Here is a 19851-nt window from a genome sequence, read left to right as displayed (position 1 = left end):
TGTCTTGTAGTGCTGCCTTGGATTAAATTCCTTAATTACTGCCACATTAGCTCCACAAATAAGACACATGGGTTAACTGAAAATGTCAGTAAACAAACTCACCCTCCCATCGGTTTTGAAAGGCTCTGTTTTCAGAATCATCTTTCCTCTTCGCCATTGGAATGTGGTAATGTTCCCAGGTAGCAAGGCAGCTGAAGCGCTGCATTATGGGATCTGTAGTTTGTGCATTATCAGCACTTCATATCGCCAGGTCATTAATAACAATAATAATAGATCTAAATAAAATGATCTTGCAGGCTGGATACAAATGCATGGTGGGCCAGATGAGTTTGACACATATGATCTACAGTGAGGACAAGGCTAAGTGTAGATGAATGGTTGCAAAGACAGTGGAGGTGAGCTGCACTGAAAAGATGGAAGTACTAGAAGGCAGAATAGCAGATATACAGGATAGCTACAAATGCCTGGGTATCTCACAGATGAGCGAGAACCATGATGCATGGAGGTCAGCCACAGCCAAATACCTCCAGAATGTAAAACTGGCTGTGAGAAACCACCTGAACTGTAGAAATAAGATCCAAGCCACCAATGAATACAGTAAATACTATGGGTCACGAGATAGCCGGAATAATAAGCTGGCTACAGGAGGAGATAGATGCCACTGATGTCAAGACACGATAACTCCACCTGAAGTCTAGCACCCTGAAGCTCCTCTCAGATGAGCTGCTCCAAGAATACCTCTGGCAGTTAAAGACAGAAAGTGGTGAGGAATAAGAGGAGCTGTCATGGATGACCAAGCCCCTGCATGGGACGCGCCACTGACAGATAAAAACCCCACCAGTGGTTAGAAAAGACCAACCTAATTGATAGCACAGAGGCTCGGATCATGGCGGCACAAGAGCAGGCCCTAACCAACAGGCTCCAGCAGAACGTCTTAACATGCACCTGGTGTCCATCAGCTCGTTTAGGGTTAGGTACCCCTCTGTAAGTAATTTTATCTGGCATACCTGAGTCTTATAATAGGGACCACTAATATACAAAGAAAATTTGAGTAAAATCAGTTTTCAAATTTTGGACTAAAACCCTTTACCGCTGCATGTTTTACCCTAGCATTGACACTAAACAAAAGTTCCAAAAGGCGACTATAGACACTAAATTGAAACCAGCAAACCCACTCAGGAAAAATTACTCGAATGAAATTGAACTGAAAATAAAATGTATTAAAACGAAACGGAATGTGAAATATAATGTACCTTTAATAATACTGCTAGTACAGCTAGGGGGGTGATTTGGTATAGTTTAATAAGAGCTATTTACCAGTTGGAACCTTAAATGTAAGCTGTAATCTTAAAGATGATATATTTATATACGTAATACTCCAGTGGGAGAGGACCATATACGGCAATGAATTTTTCAGTTTTATTATTGGACATAAATGGATGTATATTAGTCGGAAATATATTAACTGTGTGTTTTTCTTTGTTCTTTTTCTAAATCTTTGATTTGAAAATGGTAAGATGTCTTGCTGAAATTTGATGAAGTATACTGTACTTGTACTTTATTCCTGTGCTTGAGGTGTGTACATCAGTTAAACATGACAGCTTTCATGTCAGCTGTAGTTTTTATCCATCATTTTTTTTTGTTCACTTCGTCCAGCTTTACTAAAAAAAAAGAACTGAAGATGAGAACTTTTTCCTATTTAAAATGAAATGTGCATTTTTAGTTCATATGATCTCGATTGACATAGCTCACGTTCCTTTCCCCTCATCTGGAAGCCCTGCAGTGAACACCCCACGACGACTGCTGACTATGGTTACCTGTGTGAGTGACAGCGGAGCGCGTCTGATGGCATGTGCTTGTACTTTGGTTAGTCATAGTTGTATGTCTGTCTGTGCGTATGCAGCACTTACTCGGTATTATGTCATGAACCTACCCGACACCACCGTGCGTCTACTTAGTTCCATCATGTCGCCATAGTAACCTCGTAGAGCAGGTAGCTCAGAAGATAGAGCAGGTCGTCTACTGAGCAGAAGGTTGATGGTTCGATCCTTGGCTCTCAGAGTCCACATGCCAAATATCTTTGGGCAAGATACTAGTTCATCTCCGATGCATCCATCGAAGTATGAATGTGTGTGAATGTTAGAAAGCACTTGAAAGCATAGAAGAATGTGTTGTGTGAATGGGTGAAGGTGGCATGTTGTTTGAAGCACTGAGTGTTCTGGGTAGAAAAGCGCTATATAAGAAACAGTCCTCAGTCCATTTACCTGAAACTATTTCATAGTGGCATCCAGTTTCACTGGTCAGCCAGACTTAGGAATGCAAAGATTCAAGCTATTAGGTAGTGACAAATGTGGATGTTAAGAAATACATTGCTTACACATACACATGTTATTGTCTAGCCCAATCTCATAGCAAAATGTAAAATACTCATGAAATTTGTTTTTGTTCTGGTACTTGAATTGTGAAACATTTTAGTGATAGTGACCACAAATCTTTAAGTAATGTGTTTCAATAGGAAATGTATTTCCTGTCAGCAACACGTATCTTGTCTCATATTCGGCAGCAGCAACCTGGCTATCAAGAAAACAGCTTTTAAATAAATAATAGCCACTTTATTTTAAGTTGGTGATGTTTTTGTAAACCTGATCTATTAATTTTATTTCTCATTGAATTATGAACATATTAAATATTACAAATGTGTTAAAAGAAGGCAAAAGATAAAAGAAAATTCTGCTACAGCTCACTCTCGAATATTTTTCGAGCACTCACAGAGCTGGACTTCTTTAGTATTTGGAAATTCTTTGGTGTAACATTGTACAATGTGTTTCATTGAAAAAAGCAAGCACCACAGTCCAAGTTACATCTCTATTACTAAACTCTCTCTAACTGAAATGAAATAATGAAAAGGAGAAAGCAGACGAACAGTATAGGGAAAGACTGTACAGGTATGCACTCAGCAGGCAAGCTACAAGCACTCTCCTGGGATGTATTATCATGTCTTCTGCTTCACTGTACAATGGCAGCATTTCCTCTGAGGTTTGGTTGCAGTTTCCCTGTGGAATATCCTCTTAAGTCTGCACCAATCTCACTATATCCAACATTCATTCTCTCGTCTGCTACCACATGCCACACAGCCTATCCTTTCATATTCTGTAAATGCGCATATGAGCTAAAAAAGCCAAACGCTTCATCCCCAATACAGGTGGTCACCGGGAGAAAATGGTAATGTAGCACCACAGAGCAGGACACAAGGCAGACACACAATAAGTACCATGCTGTCACTCTAGCCTTTTCCTTTTCATCCCTTTTTATTTCCGTTACTTTCCTTGTAACATTTACTTTATCATTAAATTGTATTCAAATTGATATTGTGACACAAAGCAGCAAGCATTGGCATTGAAACATAAATATATTACAGACTGTTGTTTCTACCTTCATAATGAAGCAGGTGATTTTTTATTTTTTATTTTTTTAAATAATATAACTCCTTGGATGCTTAAATTTTTGAGTGACAGGTTTGCAGACACAGGGAGCAGTAGCTGCTCAGTACAGTATCTGCATCCCTTGCAGTAATTCAAACTGAACCATACCTGTCAACAGTACCCTGTCTTGGTGTCTTTTCAGGCATGTTTAATGCGTGGTCATGGATGGATGGTTATGATGAATTATATGGCTGTGTGGTACACAGAAGAGTAGGGGAGGGTGTGTATAGAACATTAAGATCCACAATTTGCAAAGACTATACCCATATTCATATTTATACAAGCAGTGTTTTTATATCTGCGTGTGTGTGTGTGTGTGTGTGTGTGTGTGTGTGTGTGTGTGTGTGTGTGTGTGTGTGTGTGTGTGTGTGAGTGTGTGTCATTAATAACCTTTCTGTGTGGAACTTCAGGAAGCAGTTGCTTGTAAATGTGAGCTGGACATCACATTTCTGACTTTTGGAGTAGCATTGAATCCTGGTACCTCATGAACCCCTTTGCCGTCCTATCTATGTTCCTAACACACATACACCAACACAAATGTTGGTGTTGGTGCTTAACCACACACATTACGTAAACTTACCCCGAACTGACCCCTGACCTCCTAACTGCACCTCAAAACTGTTCCACTTTTCCTCACTGTCCTTATCATCAAGTTGACTGCCGACAGTAGGGCACGGTGTTCACAGGGATAAGGAACATGCAAATATGTGCATGCTTATATTATGACACAACATTCTGATCTGACATGCCATTCTGTAGTCAGCTGACCTGTCAAATGTATAAATATGATTTTGGAATTTCTATAAAATATTTTTATATGTGATTTAGATATTTAATTTTCTTTATGCAAAGTTTCATCAAGATCGGTCTTCTCATCTAGGAGGATATAAGGAACACACATAAAATCTTTATATTATGACAATTACAATTAGAAAAGTGGTCCAAAGGTATAATGTTTCATGATGATATTTCAGTTTGAACATGGATTAAAAAGGATATTAATCTCATGCAGATTTGATTGTTGAACTAGCGCAATGATACTGGAGAACACTAGCTGTTGGACTCCATGTATACATGTGTTGTTACACCAGCAGAAGGACAATGATCTCAAAAATAAAACTAGGTCTGATTTCAATTTAAGCACACTTCCTGTATGCTTTGTGTGCATATCAGAGTTAGCTAATCAGCCAACATCATTTAGGATTATATACATAATAAATAGTAAATAAAATGAAAATAGATCTGTTCAAAATGCCAGATATACACTAGATGAAAAGCTCTCTTTTCCAAGTACTTGCAATAATTGTACTAAATAGACAATAAGCCTTGGTTGCTAATTAACCAAATACTTATATACCTGAATTAATTTAGCATAGTGTTAGTACATTATTTATTCCAGAGATCATGAAAACTGATCAAACTGATAAAAGATAGAACATTTAAATGCAATCCAATCTAGTGCTTCCAGAGGGACAAAATCCTTGGTGAAAAATCTGAAAGTTATTTGAAACAAATATGTGGCTGAATCAGACAAATGCATTCAAAATCTTCTGAAGTCTGTGTTCCCCTGTGTGTTGACGCAGACTGTCTCACTGCTAGTTATCAATTTAGTTTTTATATTTTTGTTTTTTCCCCTCATTAAATACCATGAAAATAGTCAAAGGAGCTTGCAAAGAAAAGCGTCTGGACTTCTTTAAGTTGCTTGAAGACGTTTCACCTCTCATCCGAGAAGCTTCTTCAGTTCTAAGGTCAAATGGTGGAGAGTCCCAGATATAAACCTAGTGGGAGTGACCCCCCACAGAGGGACAAAAGGACCCCCTGATGATCCTCTAATCGCCTGAGCCAAGGTGGGAAACTGGGTGTGGGTCCCAATCAGCCAGAGTTTCAGGTGAGCTCATTGTGAAACCTGGCCCCACCTTATCATGCGATTTCCTGAGGTCAGATGGCCCAGGATGTGAGTGGGCGTTATGGCGTCTGGGAAGGGATCTCAAAACTGGATTATAGATGGCAGAGAGTTGGTGTCGTAAACCCCCGCCTCTGTTCAAAGATGGTCGCTCACAGTGGACATAGATGGCTTCTTTCACTCCTCTTTCAAACCATCTGTCCTCTCTGTCCAAAATGTGAACATTGGCATCCTCGAAAGAGTGTCCTTTATCCTTAAGATGCAGATGGACTGCTGAGTCTTGTCCTGTGGAGGTGGCTCTTCTGTGTTGTGCCATGCGCTTGTGAAGTGGCTGTTTGGTCTCTCCAATGTAGAGGTCTGAGCATTCCTCGCTGCACTGTACAGCATACACCTCACCTCTTAGAAGAGGTTTACAAGTTTGTGGACAAGGCTCAGCGGGCCCAACACTCTAAAGGAAAAGAAAGACAACGCAGGAAATTTCACACCTTGCTTTCAAAAACACACACTCCTCATCCTGAACCTACACAACCCAGAGAAGAAAACACACCTGATGCCAGTCAGGAGAAATGGGTGAAGAACTTTTCAGACAGGATTCTCACTGAACCTGAAAAGAGAGTATTAGCCAAAGGACTCAATTTTGCCATTTCTCCGCAACAGTTGCCCATAGTGGACCTCATCACAGCCACAGAATCTGCCATACGGATTAATAAATTATCACAGACAGAAGCAGAGCAAATCAGGATGAAAGTCTCAGCCACGCTCTCCAGTGCCAAAGTCCCTCCATCCAACCTCACAATACAAGAAAAGAAGGCCGTCGCTTCCCTGAGCAAAGACCATAACATCACTGTTTTACCAGCTGATAAGGGAAGATGTACCGTGGTCCTAAACACTACAGATTACCACACAAAGATCACTACTCTCCTCAGTGACAACAATACCTACGAAGCCCTAAAGCGAGACCCCACAAGCAGCTACAAAAAGAAAGTTATAGCTTGCCTTCAAGACTTTGAAAAGGACAAAATCATTGACCGCCTTACATATCACCGCCTTTACCCAGGGGATGCCATACCCTGCATCTATGGACTTCCTAAGATCCACAAGGAAGCTGTCCCACTCAGACCCATAGTCAGTAGCATAAACTCAGCCACTTACAACATTGCTAAACACCTTGCTACCATCCTTGCACCTCTCGTGGGGAACACCCCACACCACCACATCAAGAACTCCACCGACTTCACCGACAAGGTCCTGAAACTTACCCTGGATCCAGATGAAACCATGGTGTCCTTTGATGTAGTCTCTCTCTTCACCTGCATACCCACCACGGAGGCCGTGGAGACTGTCAGAAAACAACTACAAGAAGACAGCTCCTTGGAGGACAGGACCAACTTCACACCCGATCAGATCTGCACACTGTTAGACCTCTGCCTCACCACTACATATTTCAAGTACAACGAAGGCTTTTACAGACAAAAACATGGCTGTGCCATGGGCTCCCCCGTGTCACCTATTGTAGCCAACCTTTACATGGAGGAAGTGGAAAGGAAGGCTCTTGGCTCTTTCAAAGGAAGAGTACCCAGCCACTGGTACAGATATGTGGACGACACCTGGGTCAAAATCAAGACACAAGAAGTGGAATCCTTCACTGCGCACATTAACTCTGTGGATAAGAACATCAAGTTCACCAGGGAAGACACAAAGGGCGACTGTTTGCCTTTCCTGGACTGCGCTGTGCACATTGAAGAGAACGGCAAACTCAACATCGAAGTTTACCGGAAGCCCACACACACGGACCAGTACCTCCTCTTTGACTCCCATCACCCTTTGGAACACAAACTTGGAGTAATCAGGACCCTACACCACCGGGCAGAACATGTCCCCTCTAAGCCTGAAGGGAAAAAGAAGGAACACACACATGTAAAGGAAGCACTCAAAACGTGCGGCTATCCTAAATGGGCGTTCTTAAAGTCAGCAAAGAGGCACAGAAAAGAAGATCAGACACCAGCGAGGGAGGACAGACGCAACAACATTGTCATCCCCTATGTAGCCGGCGTATCAGAGAAACTCAGGAGAGTTTTCTCCAAGCATGACATCCCAGTGTATTTCAGACCCAGCAACACGCTCAGACAGAAACTGGTTCACCCGAAAGACAAAACACCAAAACACAAACTTAACAATGTGGTGTATGCTGTACAGTGCAGCGAGGAATGCTCAGACCTCTACATTGGAGAGACCAAACAGCCACTTCACAAGCGCATGGCACAACACAGAAGAGCCACCTCCACAGGACAAGACTCAGCAGTCCATCTGCATCTTAAGGATAAAGGACACTCTTTCGAGGATGCCAATGTTCACATTTTGGACAGAGAGGACAGATGGTTTGAAAGAGGAGTGAAAGAAGCCATCTATGTCCACTGTGAGCGACCATCTTTGAACAGAGGCGGGGGTTTACGACACCAACTCTCTGCCATCTATAATCCAGTTTTGAGATCCCTTCCCAGACACCTTAACGCCCACTCACATCCTGGGCCATCTGACCTCAGGAATTCGCATGATAAGGTGGGGCCAGGTTTCACAATGAACACACCCGAAACTCTGGCTGATTGGGACCCACGCCCAGTTTCCCACCTTGGCTCAGGCGATTAGAGGATCATCAGGGGGTCCTTTTGTCCCTCTGTGGGGGGTCACTCCCACTGTGTTTAAATCTGGGACTCTCCACCATTTGACCTTAGAACTGAAGAAGCTTCTCGGATGAGAGGTGAAACGTCTTCAAGCAACTTAAAGAAGTCCAGACGCTTTTCTTTGCAAGCTCCTTTGACTACGATGACCTGGATGACTGAGAACCTTCACAGACATACCATGAAAATAGCGTTATCATAAATGACAATAGTGTTGCCATTTTTGTTATTTGTGTGTTACAATTTTCATGAAAAAACTAAAAGAAAACACGTTTTAATCTTTTGAGCTGGGGTGCTGTGGACACCCGAGTTTGTGAAAGCAATAACTCAAGAACAAGGCAAGATTGAATTTTCAAATCAATACCATGGTTGCATCTCCTGAAAATCTCTGTTAAGTTTAAATCTTAGTGACCTTGAGTTCAAGGTCAGAGGTCAACTTTCTGAAAACCAGAGGATTTTCACATTTATAACATAGGTATGTCTACTAGGAGGCTGAAGGGTAGCACTATATTTATATATTTATAAAGAATTACAAACAACAATTAGTTGATGCTTTAAGCAGGTTTATTTAATTAATATCCAATTTATTTCCAATTAATTTCAAATTCATCTTTAACATTTGTTGTAGGTCTGATTGAAGGACTGATGTGATGCTAAGTTTTCCACTGCTCCGCTTTGAATATTGAGAGATTAGTTAATGAACTTTAAGCCAATTGTGCCCAAGTTTAAGACCATATTCATTGGTTGTTTTTGTTATTTTTGGGGGGGCTTTTTTCACAAGAATTGCTAGCTTCCCTAGAGTTTTGGCCACCCCAACAATCAGACGATTGCTAAGAAAGCACAAGGTTTTGTCCCCCTGTGATATTCATGTCAGTGCAGGGGGAACTCTTAGAGAGGCAAGGGACGAAAAAGGGATGCTTCAGAACCTCTGAGGGTGTTATGCGCTGATTTGCATCCAAGGCCAACATCTGTTTGGTGAGCCTGATAAATAATGGTTGGCATTTTCAGGTCCTCGCCTAACCTTCATTCGTTTTACGAGATCATTGAGACGCTTAAGTTTTATAAATCGAGTTTCCTTGGATTGATAATCTGTCTCGTATTGAAATTGTTCTTTGGTCTTAAATGTTGTTGTAGTTGTCTTCGATGAAATAGTCATCAGTGTACAAGCCAGAATCCTGAGGATGATCTGGTAGCTGACCCTGAGTTTCAATTATGAATTTCAAAACATCATAATCGTCTTCCCCAGGATAGAGAGGCACCCCTGTAGAAAGCTCCACAGCTACCAGCCCCAGAGACCACATGTCAATTGCTTCATCATATGGAGTGCCAAGCATAACCTCAGGTGCACAATAACGTCCCCACACGGTCACCAGGAATCACTGCAGAGCGGGACATGCGAGTTTGACTTTGACTGGAGACTCATGGCGATTCACAACCAGAACCCAGGTGGAACAGAGCATTTTCGTTCATCCTGTAAACTTCGTAGCAGTAGCAGTAATGCAAGTTACTTCCCTCAAGTGAAAGCTTTAAATGTGTTTTTGTATATGAATATTTCATACTTTAAGGCTGCCTGTTTATCTAAGGGAGATGAACAATACATTATAATTGTACATAATAATATCACAGATAGATTAAATAAATAGATTTTAGATAGATGTGATGCGAAATATGCATTTTTTTTTTTTGGTAATATGCTGGAAAAGCTTGAAAATGGACCTTGAAAGTGCTTAAAAAGCTTGAATTTGACCTTGAAAAAGGTATATGAACCCTGGAGATTGTCTTATCTCTACTTCTCTGGTGGATTCATGGTGATTTATGTTTACATAATATTTACCTCCAAGGTAGATATTATATGAAACATTAAAACACAAAATACCTTCATGTTATTGATCTGTTACCAGTGAACCTAGTAAGTTAAAATGTTTCATTTTAGTGCCTCTTGCTTTTCCAGCCTTTTGTTTCCCTGTCCCAACTTTTTTTCAAATGTTTCTGCACTCAAATTCGAAATGAGTTAATATTTTTCATGAAATATGAACGTCTCAGCTTACACGTTTGATATGTTTTCTATGTAAAATTTGGGTTCAAGAGATTAGAAAAATCATTGCGTTCTGTTGTTATGTCAGTTTTACATAATTTCACAAAATCTACGTATTGCTTTTGATTTTGTAGGAATTCAGGTGACGCTGGCTTTGCTGAATAGAGAACTACATTTTTGGTTAGCTAAACATATTCTTAAGGGCCCAGATCCACCAAAGAACTGCCATTTTACTTCAGCTGTAAAGCCTGCTATTCCATATCATTGCCTTTCTCTGCTTCATCCTTTCCTGCAACACGGCTGCAAAACATTTGGTTTTTTTGCATTTTGATAAATATAGTTGAACACAGTGCTATTTATAGAAACCCAGTGTGCTGTGCACCTAAGTTGTTTCTGTTGCATGGTGGGAGGGGAGATGGGTCAGAGGTGGAGTGCTTGAGGTTACTGTAACCCAGATGACAGAGCTGGAATGATTGGCCTTGCGGCACTCAGTGTGCCGCCACGCTTAATGCTCCCGCAGGAACATGGTTACACAAGATGCATGTCTCATCTGCCTTTTGTTCTGTGGGGAGAGGGAAGTTATTCAGAAATGTCAATTGACTGTGGAACTAAGAGCTTGTGCATTACAGCCATTATTCTGTTTGTGTATGGGCTGGTTATTTTTTAATATATATATTTTTTAAAAGCAGACAAAATATAGAGAAAGTATGTCTGAAAATGTTTTGTTATATAAAACCACTTTTGCAGAATGCATAATCATGCATTCACTTATTTCACTTAACTTTGTCCCTTGGGTTGGAAGTGCCACTAATGATTGGCCTGATAGGTTTGTAGTGAGTCTGTTTTTCATGAAACCTTCCTTAACATTCCAATATCTGTTTGTCTCCTTTCGGTCTTTTTTTCTTTCACTTAGGATATCATGTTTCCAGCTCCATGGTTGTGGAGGAGGCAAGATGGGAAAGTCGTCACCTTCTACAGGAAGACAACCACTCCAAGCTGTACTCTGAGCCTGAGAAGAACTGCACCGAACCAGGTGAGAGTAATTTAAATGTGTCTCATATGCAAGTGTCAGTGTGGGAGGTTTCTGAAAAGCTTTTATTAGAGCAAGCGGATGTTAAGTGGTGCGTACTTCTATAGTACCCAAGCCTAGTGTGCATCAACTGTGATGGGCTAGAGACTAAGGAACTCAGGTTTTGGGCATTACTGCCTTTTTGTGTTCAGGGACAGTTGAGAGAGAGGCAAGAAATGTGGAAGAGTGAGTAGGCGAATGTCATGCAACATTGTCCTAGAGATCCACTCCTCTGGCAATATATGCTATGCCCTATCCACTTGGCTGCAGGTTCACCCCATCAGATTCTTTCTTGGTTCTGCTGACCAGGGGTTAAAGGTAGTTATGCTACAACATTTTAGGACATTTACACACAGTTGATAAGTTTGTAAAATCTTTCCTGTCATTTGTGTTTTTTTTCATCCAATAATTGGCCCGACAGTAGGGTCTCACCTGTCATTTAGCTGGTCATCCAGCTGACTAGGCATATCTTACTTGTGAATGTCGTAACTAGAAAAATCATGTCTGGATGGAAATGTTAGCTAACATGGTCCATCATACTAACTTAGATGCCTAACAGACCTCATTTTATGTAACACAGCAAGCAGATAGCCAGAAATCTGCCATTTATATCAGCTGCGCAACATGTATCTGGCATTAGTAGCTTTATCACATCAAGTTCAGCTTCGTTGTCATTATATTGATTTGTTGTACAACATATACATACAGTACATACAGTACTGCAGCACAATGTCACAGTCGCTACAGGAAAAGCAGCAGTTGATACGACCAAAATTATTGTAACTTGTTGCCTTTGAAACTATTATTGTGAAAACGGGAACCAGATCAGAGGAAATTAGAGCAATGGCATCTTCATTTTGGTTAGTCATGAAGACCATAAAACAGCAGTAAGATGGGGTCAGACAGTTCGTGATAATATGACAACATATACTACATATATAGACATTCACATTGAACAGTCATTGTCATTAACTGCATACACTGAGAGAATAGGCAAAACATTTTAGATTTTAAACAGTTAAACAAGTTAACTAGAATGCAACCTGTTGGAAAACAGTTGTGTCATGTCCCTTATTGCAAAAAAACATGTTGCAGATGAGTTGTGTTCATCATCCCAGATTGACTCACATTGATATCAACATCTTGGCTGCCTGTTTGCGTTTACACTACAGATGGGATTTATTTGCTGTCAGTCTCTCTCAGGCAGTCTGTGTGAGGGTGATTGAGCATTTCTTTGGAGACAGGTTACCTCCCACCAGATGACCCAGGCGGTCACCTTACGATCAAAAGTTGAGGTTGTTGCACTCTCGACCTCTTGGTCATGTGGTCACCTCAACTACTTGCAGTTGGTCATTAAATGCAATAAATACATGCAATGTAAATACAAAGCAACTAAGGATTTATTTTCAGTTTGCAATGTGGTTGCTATCCTGTTTTTGCAATGACTGAGCAGAGCTCAACTCAGCTGACACATAGAGTGCAGTTTTTGTTTTTTTTAGAGCACTGGTTTATGAAATTGCTGCACATATCTTTTTTCTGAGCTGAACCTAATGGGGTTCCATCATAATGAAAATAACTGCTAGTTTTAGGACTGTTATTTTCAATTATATCTCAATTGTTGTTATTGGCTCTCTTTGTCTTCCACTATGCTTTGCCCTTTTAATACCTGAGAAAAAAACCCACACCGCCTACATCCTTCCTTTTACCTTTCGACACACACAAGCACGCAAAGAACACAAACCTCTTCCAGGTAGAAATCCTCTCTGCTCTCCTTCAGAGCGAATGCTGCCAGCATCCGTATATATTTGTGTGTGAGTCTCTTCCTCAGTGTGCACCAAACTCTCTCATGCCTTATGTTTATTTTCTCTGTGGGCTTGTCAGTGTGTGTGTGTGTGTGTGTGTGTGTGTGTGTGTGTGTGTGTGTGTGTGTGTGTGTGTGTGTGTGTGCGCGTGTGTCTGTGTGTGCGTGTGTGGGTGGGTGGAGAGATGGAGCAGGACATCCAAACATTTGTGTGTTTTCCCTGTGGCGTGGAGTGTGTGAGTGTTTTTCATGTGGAATCCTGTGGCTTTACAAGGCTAACGTCCTGCCAAGCATTCTCTTGATCTCATTGTAAACACACAGCCCTCGTCTAATGCACACATGTAAATGCACTCCGTCCTGCATTTTGGATATGCAAAGACCCTCCTCGGTCATATTGGATTCATACGGACCTTCTATATATAGGCACTACATATTTTCTAGCCTGTTTCTGTTTAATTACACTTTGTCTCCTAAAACTCTAATTACCTTAATAGGGATTATTCCTGCTTTTTTGCGCTAATAGGGGCATTCACAATGCACTCCTTATGCTTCACTTCCCCACTTCTGTCTCTCTGTCGTGCCTTTATCATCTGTGTAGTTCTCTGTCGTCCCCCCGGAGCGCTCGCTGTCTCCTGCTTCTTCTTTGTTTTTCTTTTCTCTCTGTGCTTTTTCCCTCCTCCTTCACAGATGCAATCATCAGTTCAATTGCGAGGGGTTGAGTGAAGTCGTCACGCGCTGCAGAAACGCGGCACAGAGACACACACTCGCTGAGACGACACGTGCACGTGCATCTCTGTGCATGCAGCTGATGTGGCAACACGTGCATGCACATATCCATCTAGAGGAACGTTTTCTCTCATGTGGAGCAACTGCACATTATTCTTCTCAAACCCAGTGACACATCTTTGCAAGGAGCTTAATTAGATTTGTTAAACTTTATACAAGATTAGATTCAAAACGAAACAGCATCTTGAATTTAAGAAGATTAGCTCTTGTTGTTTAATATTGCCAGAAGCAGTGGATTCATTAAGTTGAGATGAGCTATTTTGTCAGTGAGCACTGGCGATGCACTGTATGTGAGTATGTGCTGTAATGAGTTCCGCTTTGCACATAGAAACAAACAAAACCAAGAACTGCCAGGCTTCAAATTCAAATATTAGCCACACTGATGCTAATATTGAACAAGCCTGACACGTCTCCTGAGCAATTCCAGTCCATTCTGCTTTAGCTAGTCTTTTAACATCTTCCTGGTTAAATAGTCTTCTGACCTGAGCTTTGGTCTTCAGTTCACTCCACAGATTTTTGAGTCAGGGCTTCAATAACCTTCACTTTCATCTGGACGTAGTTTTTCACCAAGATCAACATATGTTTTATTACTCGTACCACCGTGTTTCACTGTGGAGACAGTTTTCTTTGGGTTGTTTGCCTCTCCCGGCTTTCTCGCGCACTTCATGCGTAATCTTACTCCAGGTTGTCCTTACCATACTTCAGTCTGGTTTAAAGGTGTCTCTTCTGCAGAAGTGGAACTTTTCTTGCTTTGCTAGACACATCTCTCACTAGTTCTTTTCAGAGTATTTGAAATTTTTCGTATTCTGTACTGTCTTTGAATTTCTTGATGGTACTTCTCACTCCAGTTCTTGACACTTGAAACACTGTGATAGCTTTGTATATCCATCTCCTGCTTTGTGAACATCAACGATTCTTTATCTCAAGCATCTGATTTCCTTTGTTTTTGGCAGGATAGCTCAAATCCTTGTTGAACATTTTATACTGACAGTAAAGTTGAAGAACCCTTAGTTGTAAATTGATTTCATAACAATTCATTACAGTTTCTTATAATCCCTTTCTACGTAAAAAAAAAAAAAAAGCACTTGGAATTTTTAATAAGCAAAAGCCAGTCTATCAACATTCTCCTCTTCAGGCACAATGTGTGACAGGTTACCAGCTCCCCTACTTTTAGATTGGGAGGTGGACTAAACCTAAAGATGTATATTTTGCTAGGTGGCTCAGAGTTGGAAAGATATGTTTCTTCTACCATTTGAGAGGATCTGTCTGAATTTCTACAATAACGAACTGTAAGTAGCTTGAAAGTTAATTTCCCATTGCCTCTCTTTGTGTCAGTTGAGGTTACCGTGCTCTCCTTTGTTGAAGCTTAGTTCTTAGTTGTTGGTTCTTGGCCTTGGGTAGATGGGCCCAGATGAGTGAGTGTTGTTTCTGTATTTCAATTTTTTTTTTTTTCCACTGGAAAGTATTTGAATCTAAACCAGAAATGACATCATTTCCAACAAGTCGCTAGCTGACTAAGCAGCATACATTGCAGTAATTTAAAGTAAAGGTTTTAAAAACTGTCAATGTGCCGTTATGGGTGCATGTCTGATGCAGGGGCGTTAACACCTTTCTTATATCACCACTCTGAAGACCGATGAGCGTTGTCTACAGGTTTACTGACATTCAAAAGGGTAAAACTAAAATCAAGACAAAAAATACAGTCATGACATGCATATGTGCAGCATAATATGCATTTATATACCACCCTGCTACTACATAGCATATGTCTAATTGTCTAATTAATGTCTAATTGATGAGATGAGATAGCCCTTATTTGTCAGTTGCAGGTCTTTTGCCCACAACCGAGATGTGTTATGCGAAGTTGTACTATCGATGCTATCCCAGACGACCTCCAAAATCGCGGGTAACTAGTAGGGGTGCAACGATACTCGTATCGATATTGAACCGTTCGATACAGTGCTTTCGGTTCGGTACGCATATGTATAGAACAATACAAAAATGTTAATTTATTTTATCAACTTTTCTTCTGACGATGCTGTCTGTGTTGAGAGCTCAGTGGATCTGTGTTTGACTACTCCGCCTAGGCTTCACTGCAGATCCACTGAGCGCAGCACAAGCCAGCAAGACAGAAGCTAAGCTCGTTGCAACATGGCAAATTGAACCTCCCCCACCCTCATTCAGATCTGGCCTTTGGAACTATTTTGGTCTTCATGTGACGTATGACCCTGAAGGTAAGCGCGTCATGGACTAAAGTAAAACAGTATGTTGGATGTGCCACGCAATGCTCAATTACATGGGTGGGAACTAGTGCGTTAGCACAGTAAGCTCGTTAACGTGTTGGCCATCCAGCCCCACGCACGGGGCGATCCGCAGTAGCTCGTTAACGGAAATTTGCCGTGTTGTGGCGTTAACGTCATTTCAGATTAACGCTGACAGCACTAGTGGGAACACAACGAATATGACTGCACATTTACTCCGACATCATCCTAGTGCAAAGACAAGTGGAAGCAGACAAAAACAACAAGCACGCATGCTACAAACTTTACCCGAGTCATTTAGACAGCCGTTAGCACATGATTCTCCTTATGGAGACCTGATATGTTTAATATGCTGCTGAGAATATAGCCCAGAAGAAGCGTATAGTATAGCTTTTATTTTGGAAAGAGACATTTCTCTGTAATAAACTCTCTTTTCCAAAGATGAGGGATTTCTCGATCAGATAGATTTTTTTTTATTACTTTGTTGTTTCAGCAACATTAAATTTAAAAACTGTACTTTTGAGTTAAAATATATATTTATAATTTTAATAAATGACAAATTAAAAAAGCATGAACATTTTTTGTATCGAAAAAATATCAAACCATGACACCAAAGTATCGAACTGAACCAAACCGTGAATTTTGTGTATTGTTTTGTTCTTGGCTCCCTCCAAGACCTCCATCTTAATCCATATAGGGACAGAACCTCTGCGACTGCTCCCTCCTGCTCCAGCAAGCTCTTGATCGTTTTTTTTGCCTTGATCCCCAGCATGTGTCTGATGAGGTGGCAAAAACAAGTCTAAAATCTGGACTTAAGCCAGCTCTCTTCTTTTCCTCCAGCTTTAGCAAAAGATGATGACATTTTTCTTACATGGAGGAAGTCCTGGTGATGCTCTCGTCATCTGTGCCATGTTTTGTCACAATCAGAAAAACATGGTCAAGTGACATTTGTTACTCAGATGTATGGAAACAAAACAGGAGTTAGACAGAGTTGCTCAGTAAACTGTAACCCGTACAAAGGAAATGTGTCATCTATAACCAGTATAGTAAATGGCCTGCATTTGTATAGCGCTTCACTCAGTCCCTAAGGACCCCAAAGCGCTTTACACTACATTCAGTCATTCATACAGTCATTGAATTCAGTCATTCATACATTGTAGCCACAGCTCCCCTGGGGCGCACTGACAGAGGCGAGGCTGCCGGACACTGGTGCCACCGGGCCCTCTGACCACCTCCAGTAGGCAAACATGGGGTTAGTATCTTGGCCAAGGATATTTGGCATGCAGCCAGGAGGCAGCCTGGGATCGAACCACCGACCTTCTGATTAGTGGCTGACCTGCTCTGCCACCTGAGCTACAGCCACCCTCTAATATGTAGCAGTTGTGCATGTATTTGTTGTTGTGCATTTAAATTTGACATCTGATTTAACAAACAGCAGTGTTAATATGTGAGAAAATATGTGTTTCTCTGTCTGGCTGTGTATTAAATATAAAGTATATTTAAATTAAAATAATAATTTTTCTTTGTTTTAAATCCGTTTTTATTTAATACAGATGTTTAGGTGTGATTGCATGCTTTTCCATGCAGTAAGACTAGAGAAACAAGTGAGAGACTCATAAAGTCATTTATAAAACCATTGCCTCTAGTTACTGCAGCTAAAGGTGGTTCTACCATCCGTTGAGTCATGGGGTGTATTTAGTTTTTAGCACACTCCTTTTGCATTTTTGGCTTAGATAAATAATGACACGCTGTATGTTATGTGTTGCTGTACATCTGTGGTTGTTATCTGTGATTAAATGTTTTTAAACCCAGTAAAGACCAGATCATTTTTATTGTGTCCTAGCACATAAACCTTAGAAATGTTAGTGTGTGGGGTTGAATGGTTTCTCTCTGTGCTCCCAGCAGTACACTGAGACACGAAAAAACTCCCATCTAAGCTGACAGCAGAAATGTTTCTATGCATTCCTACGGCAGCAAGCCTCTCTCCCGAGCTCCGTTTGTGCTGTAATTGCTCAGATCAATGGCACTTACGCCCTCCTCCTCCTCTCATCCCACTTCACACAAACATCCATACTCATACTAACAGAGTAGCAAGTGTACACAGTCAGGCTCTGGCAGACACTGGGGGAAGCATGCAAAATGACACAAACGCTCGCACAAACACACATATATATGAAGCAAACAATGGTGCAGATAATGATTTTCTTGTCGTCTCTTTGTGTGTGACATGGTTTCAGTTTTGTAATTTTCCATCAAATTAAAGAAAAACTAAAAGTCCTTGGGAGAAGCACACACACACACACACACACAGATATGATTACAGAGTGGAGTGCATTGCATTAGAGATAATCATGTTTACAGTTGTAAACTTTCTCCTCTTTGCTCATGCACCGCAAACAATAACCTCTACCTCATTAGACTGTGTGTATTTGTGTGTTGTTTATTTGCCTGTGTGAATCAGTGTGCACAACATGGTAGCATTAACCTCTGTCTGTCATTTTCCTCTGTGACTCATATCTATTCTCATCTAATTCAATCTGACTCCATGATAAGCTGTGTGTGTGTGTGTGTGTGTGGAGTGTGGTCTATCCATCGTCTTATCTGCCTTATCAGTTTCACTTTAGCCTGTTTTTCTCTCTATCAACTCTTAATTTACCATAGAAATCACTTGTTATAGTCTTAATCACACTTCAGTTAAACATTTAAAGGGTTGTGCTCTTTTGCTCTCTTTCCCTCTTCTCTGTGTTGATTAATCAGATTAAGATTGCCATTGATGTTAACTCAGGTGTAGGGCTTGATTTGGACTGTGGCACATTGATTCACATCTTGGACTTGTATGCTTGTCATTAAACCTATTTAATTCTGGGTTCTCTACTTCCACAGATCCTCTTCATAGCTGCTATCATTTTCTTCTTACTAATTCTCTACGCTTTCACTAACTTTGCTCAATCCATCCTCATCGTTCTCTTTCATTTTCTTCAGGTCCTGAAAGTGCTCCTTCCATCTTCTCAATAAACTTGAGTCACTCGTTAGCACATTTCCATCTCTGTCCTTTATCGCTCTGACCTGCTGCACATCCTTTCCAGCTTGATCTTTCTGCATAGCCAATCGGTAAAAGTCCTTTCATCCTTGGTAACTGTCCAGGCTCACATACAACTTTTTCTTCTTTGGGTTTTCCACCTTTCTCTTTGTCTTGTCTCTAGCTTCCCAGTACGATTTTCTAGTTAGACCAAGGTTATTATCAGGTCTGCTGAAAAACTGATACTGTACCTGCAGAATGTGCAGCATTTTACTTTCTCACCTGAGAAAAAGTCACTTTCTGATTTTGACTTTCCATGACTCTTTCCTTTGGGTCACCATTTGTCAAAAGGCTTTTAGGCTATAAGAAGATCTCTCATGGACTGTAATAAGCATATTTATGCTATTGGAAGTATATTCTCCCCTTGGCATGGCACCACCAACAAGCAAAATCCACACATCTGTAGAGTTACAGTATGTGAGTTATGAACTAGTGTTGTGCTGGCCTGAGAGAGTCTGGACCTTTATTGTGTCAGTGCTGTGTGTTCTTCGACTGATTTGCCTCATCTCCCGAGTCTCAAATGCTTTTGCAGATCCGTTTAAAAACACATTGTTGCCCCTCCCATGTCTCAGTAAACCATGATAAATAGCATGTGTACTGCAGGTTTTCCTAACATGAAGCTAATTATCTACTTAATGGGACTATTTTCTCTTTTTCCATTACTGCACGCTGAGGCAAAATGAACCTTCAAGTGTGAGAGCTTATTTGGAGGCAGTTCTGTCAAAATGGAGGGAGCTAAAAACAGCTTTTCTGAAAG

At 40.9% G+C, this 19851-nt stretch overlaps 1 protein-coding gene across 1 annotated transcript in view; it reads left to right on the top strand.

The window, feature by feature from the left end:
* Positions 1-19851, top strand: part of slc24a3 (solute carrier family 24 member 3) — a 124998-nt gene that overhangs the window by 37061 nt on the left and 68086 nt on the right. Inside the window, exon 2 of the mRNA XM_086258276.1 lies at positions 11012-11131. Coding sequence (XP_086114402.1) covers positions 11012-11131 — 120 coding nt within the window. The remainder of the gene's footprint in view (positions 1-11011; positions 11132-19851) is intronic.

The sequence above is a fragment of the Aulonocara sp. 'chitande type north' Nkhata Bay genome, linkage group LG13 (assembly GCF_057382095.1).
Source record: "Aulonocara sp. 'chitande type north' Nkhata Bay isolate Kocher_YH1m ecotype deep benthic linkage group LG13, A_spYH_male_GT1.1, whole genome shotgun sequence".
NCBI classification, from domain to species: Eukaryota; Metazoa; Chordata; class Actinopteri; order Cichliformes; family Cichlidae; genus Aulonocara; species Aulonocara sp. 'chitande type north' Nkhata Bay.
The sequence above is the reverse complement of the archived record's forward strand: the minus strand, read 5'-3'. Positions and strand labels throughout refer to the sequence as shown.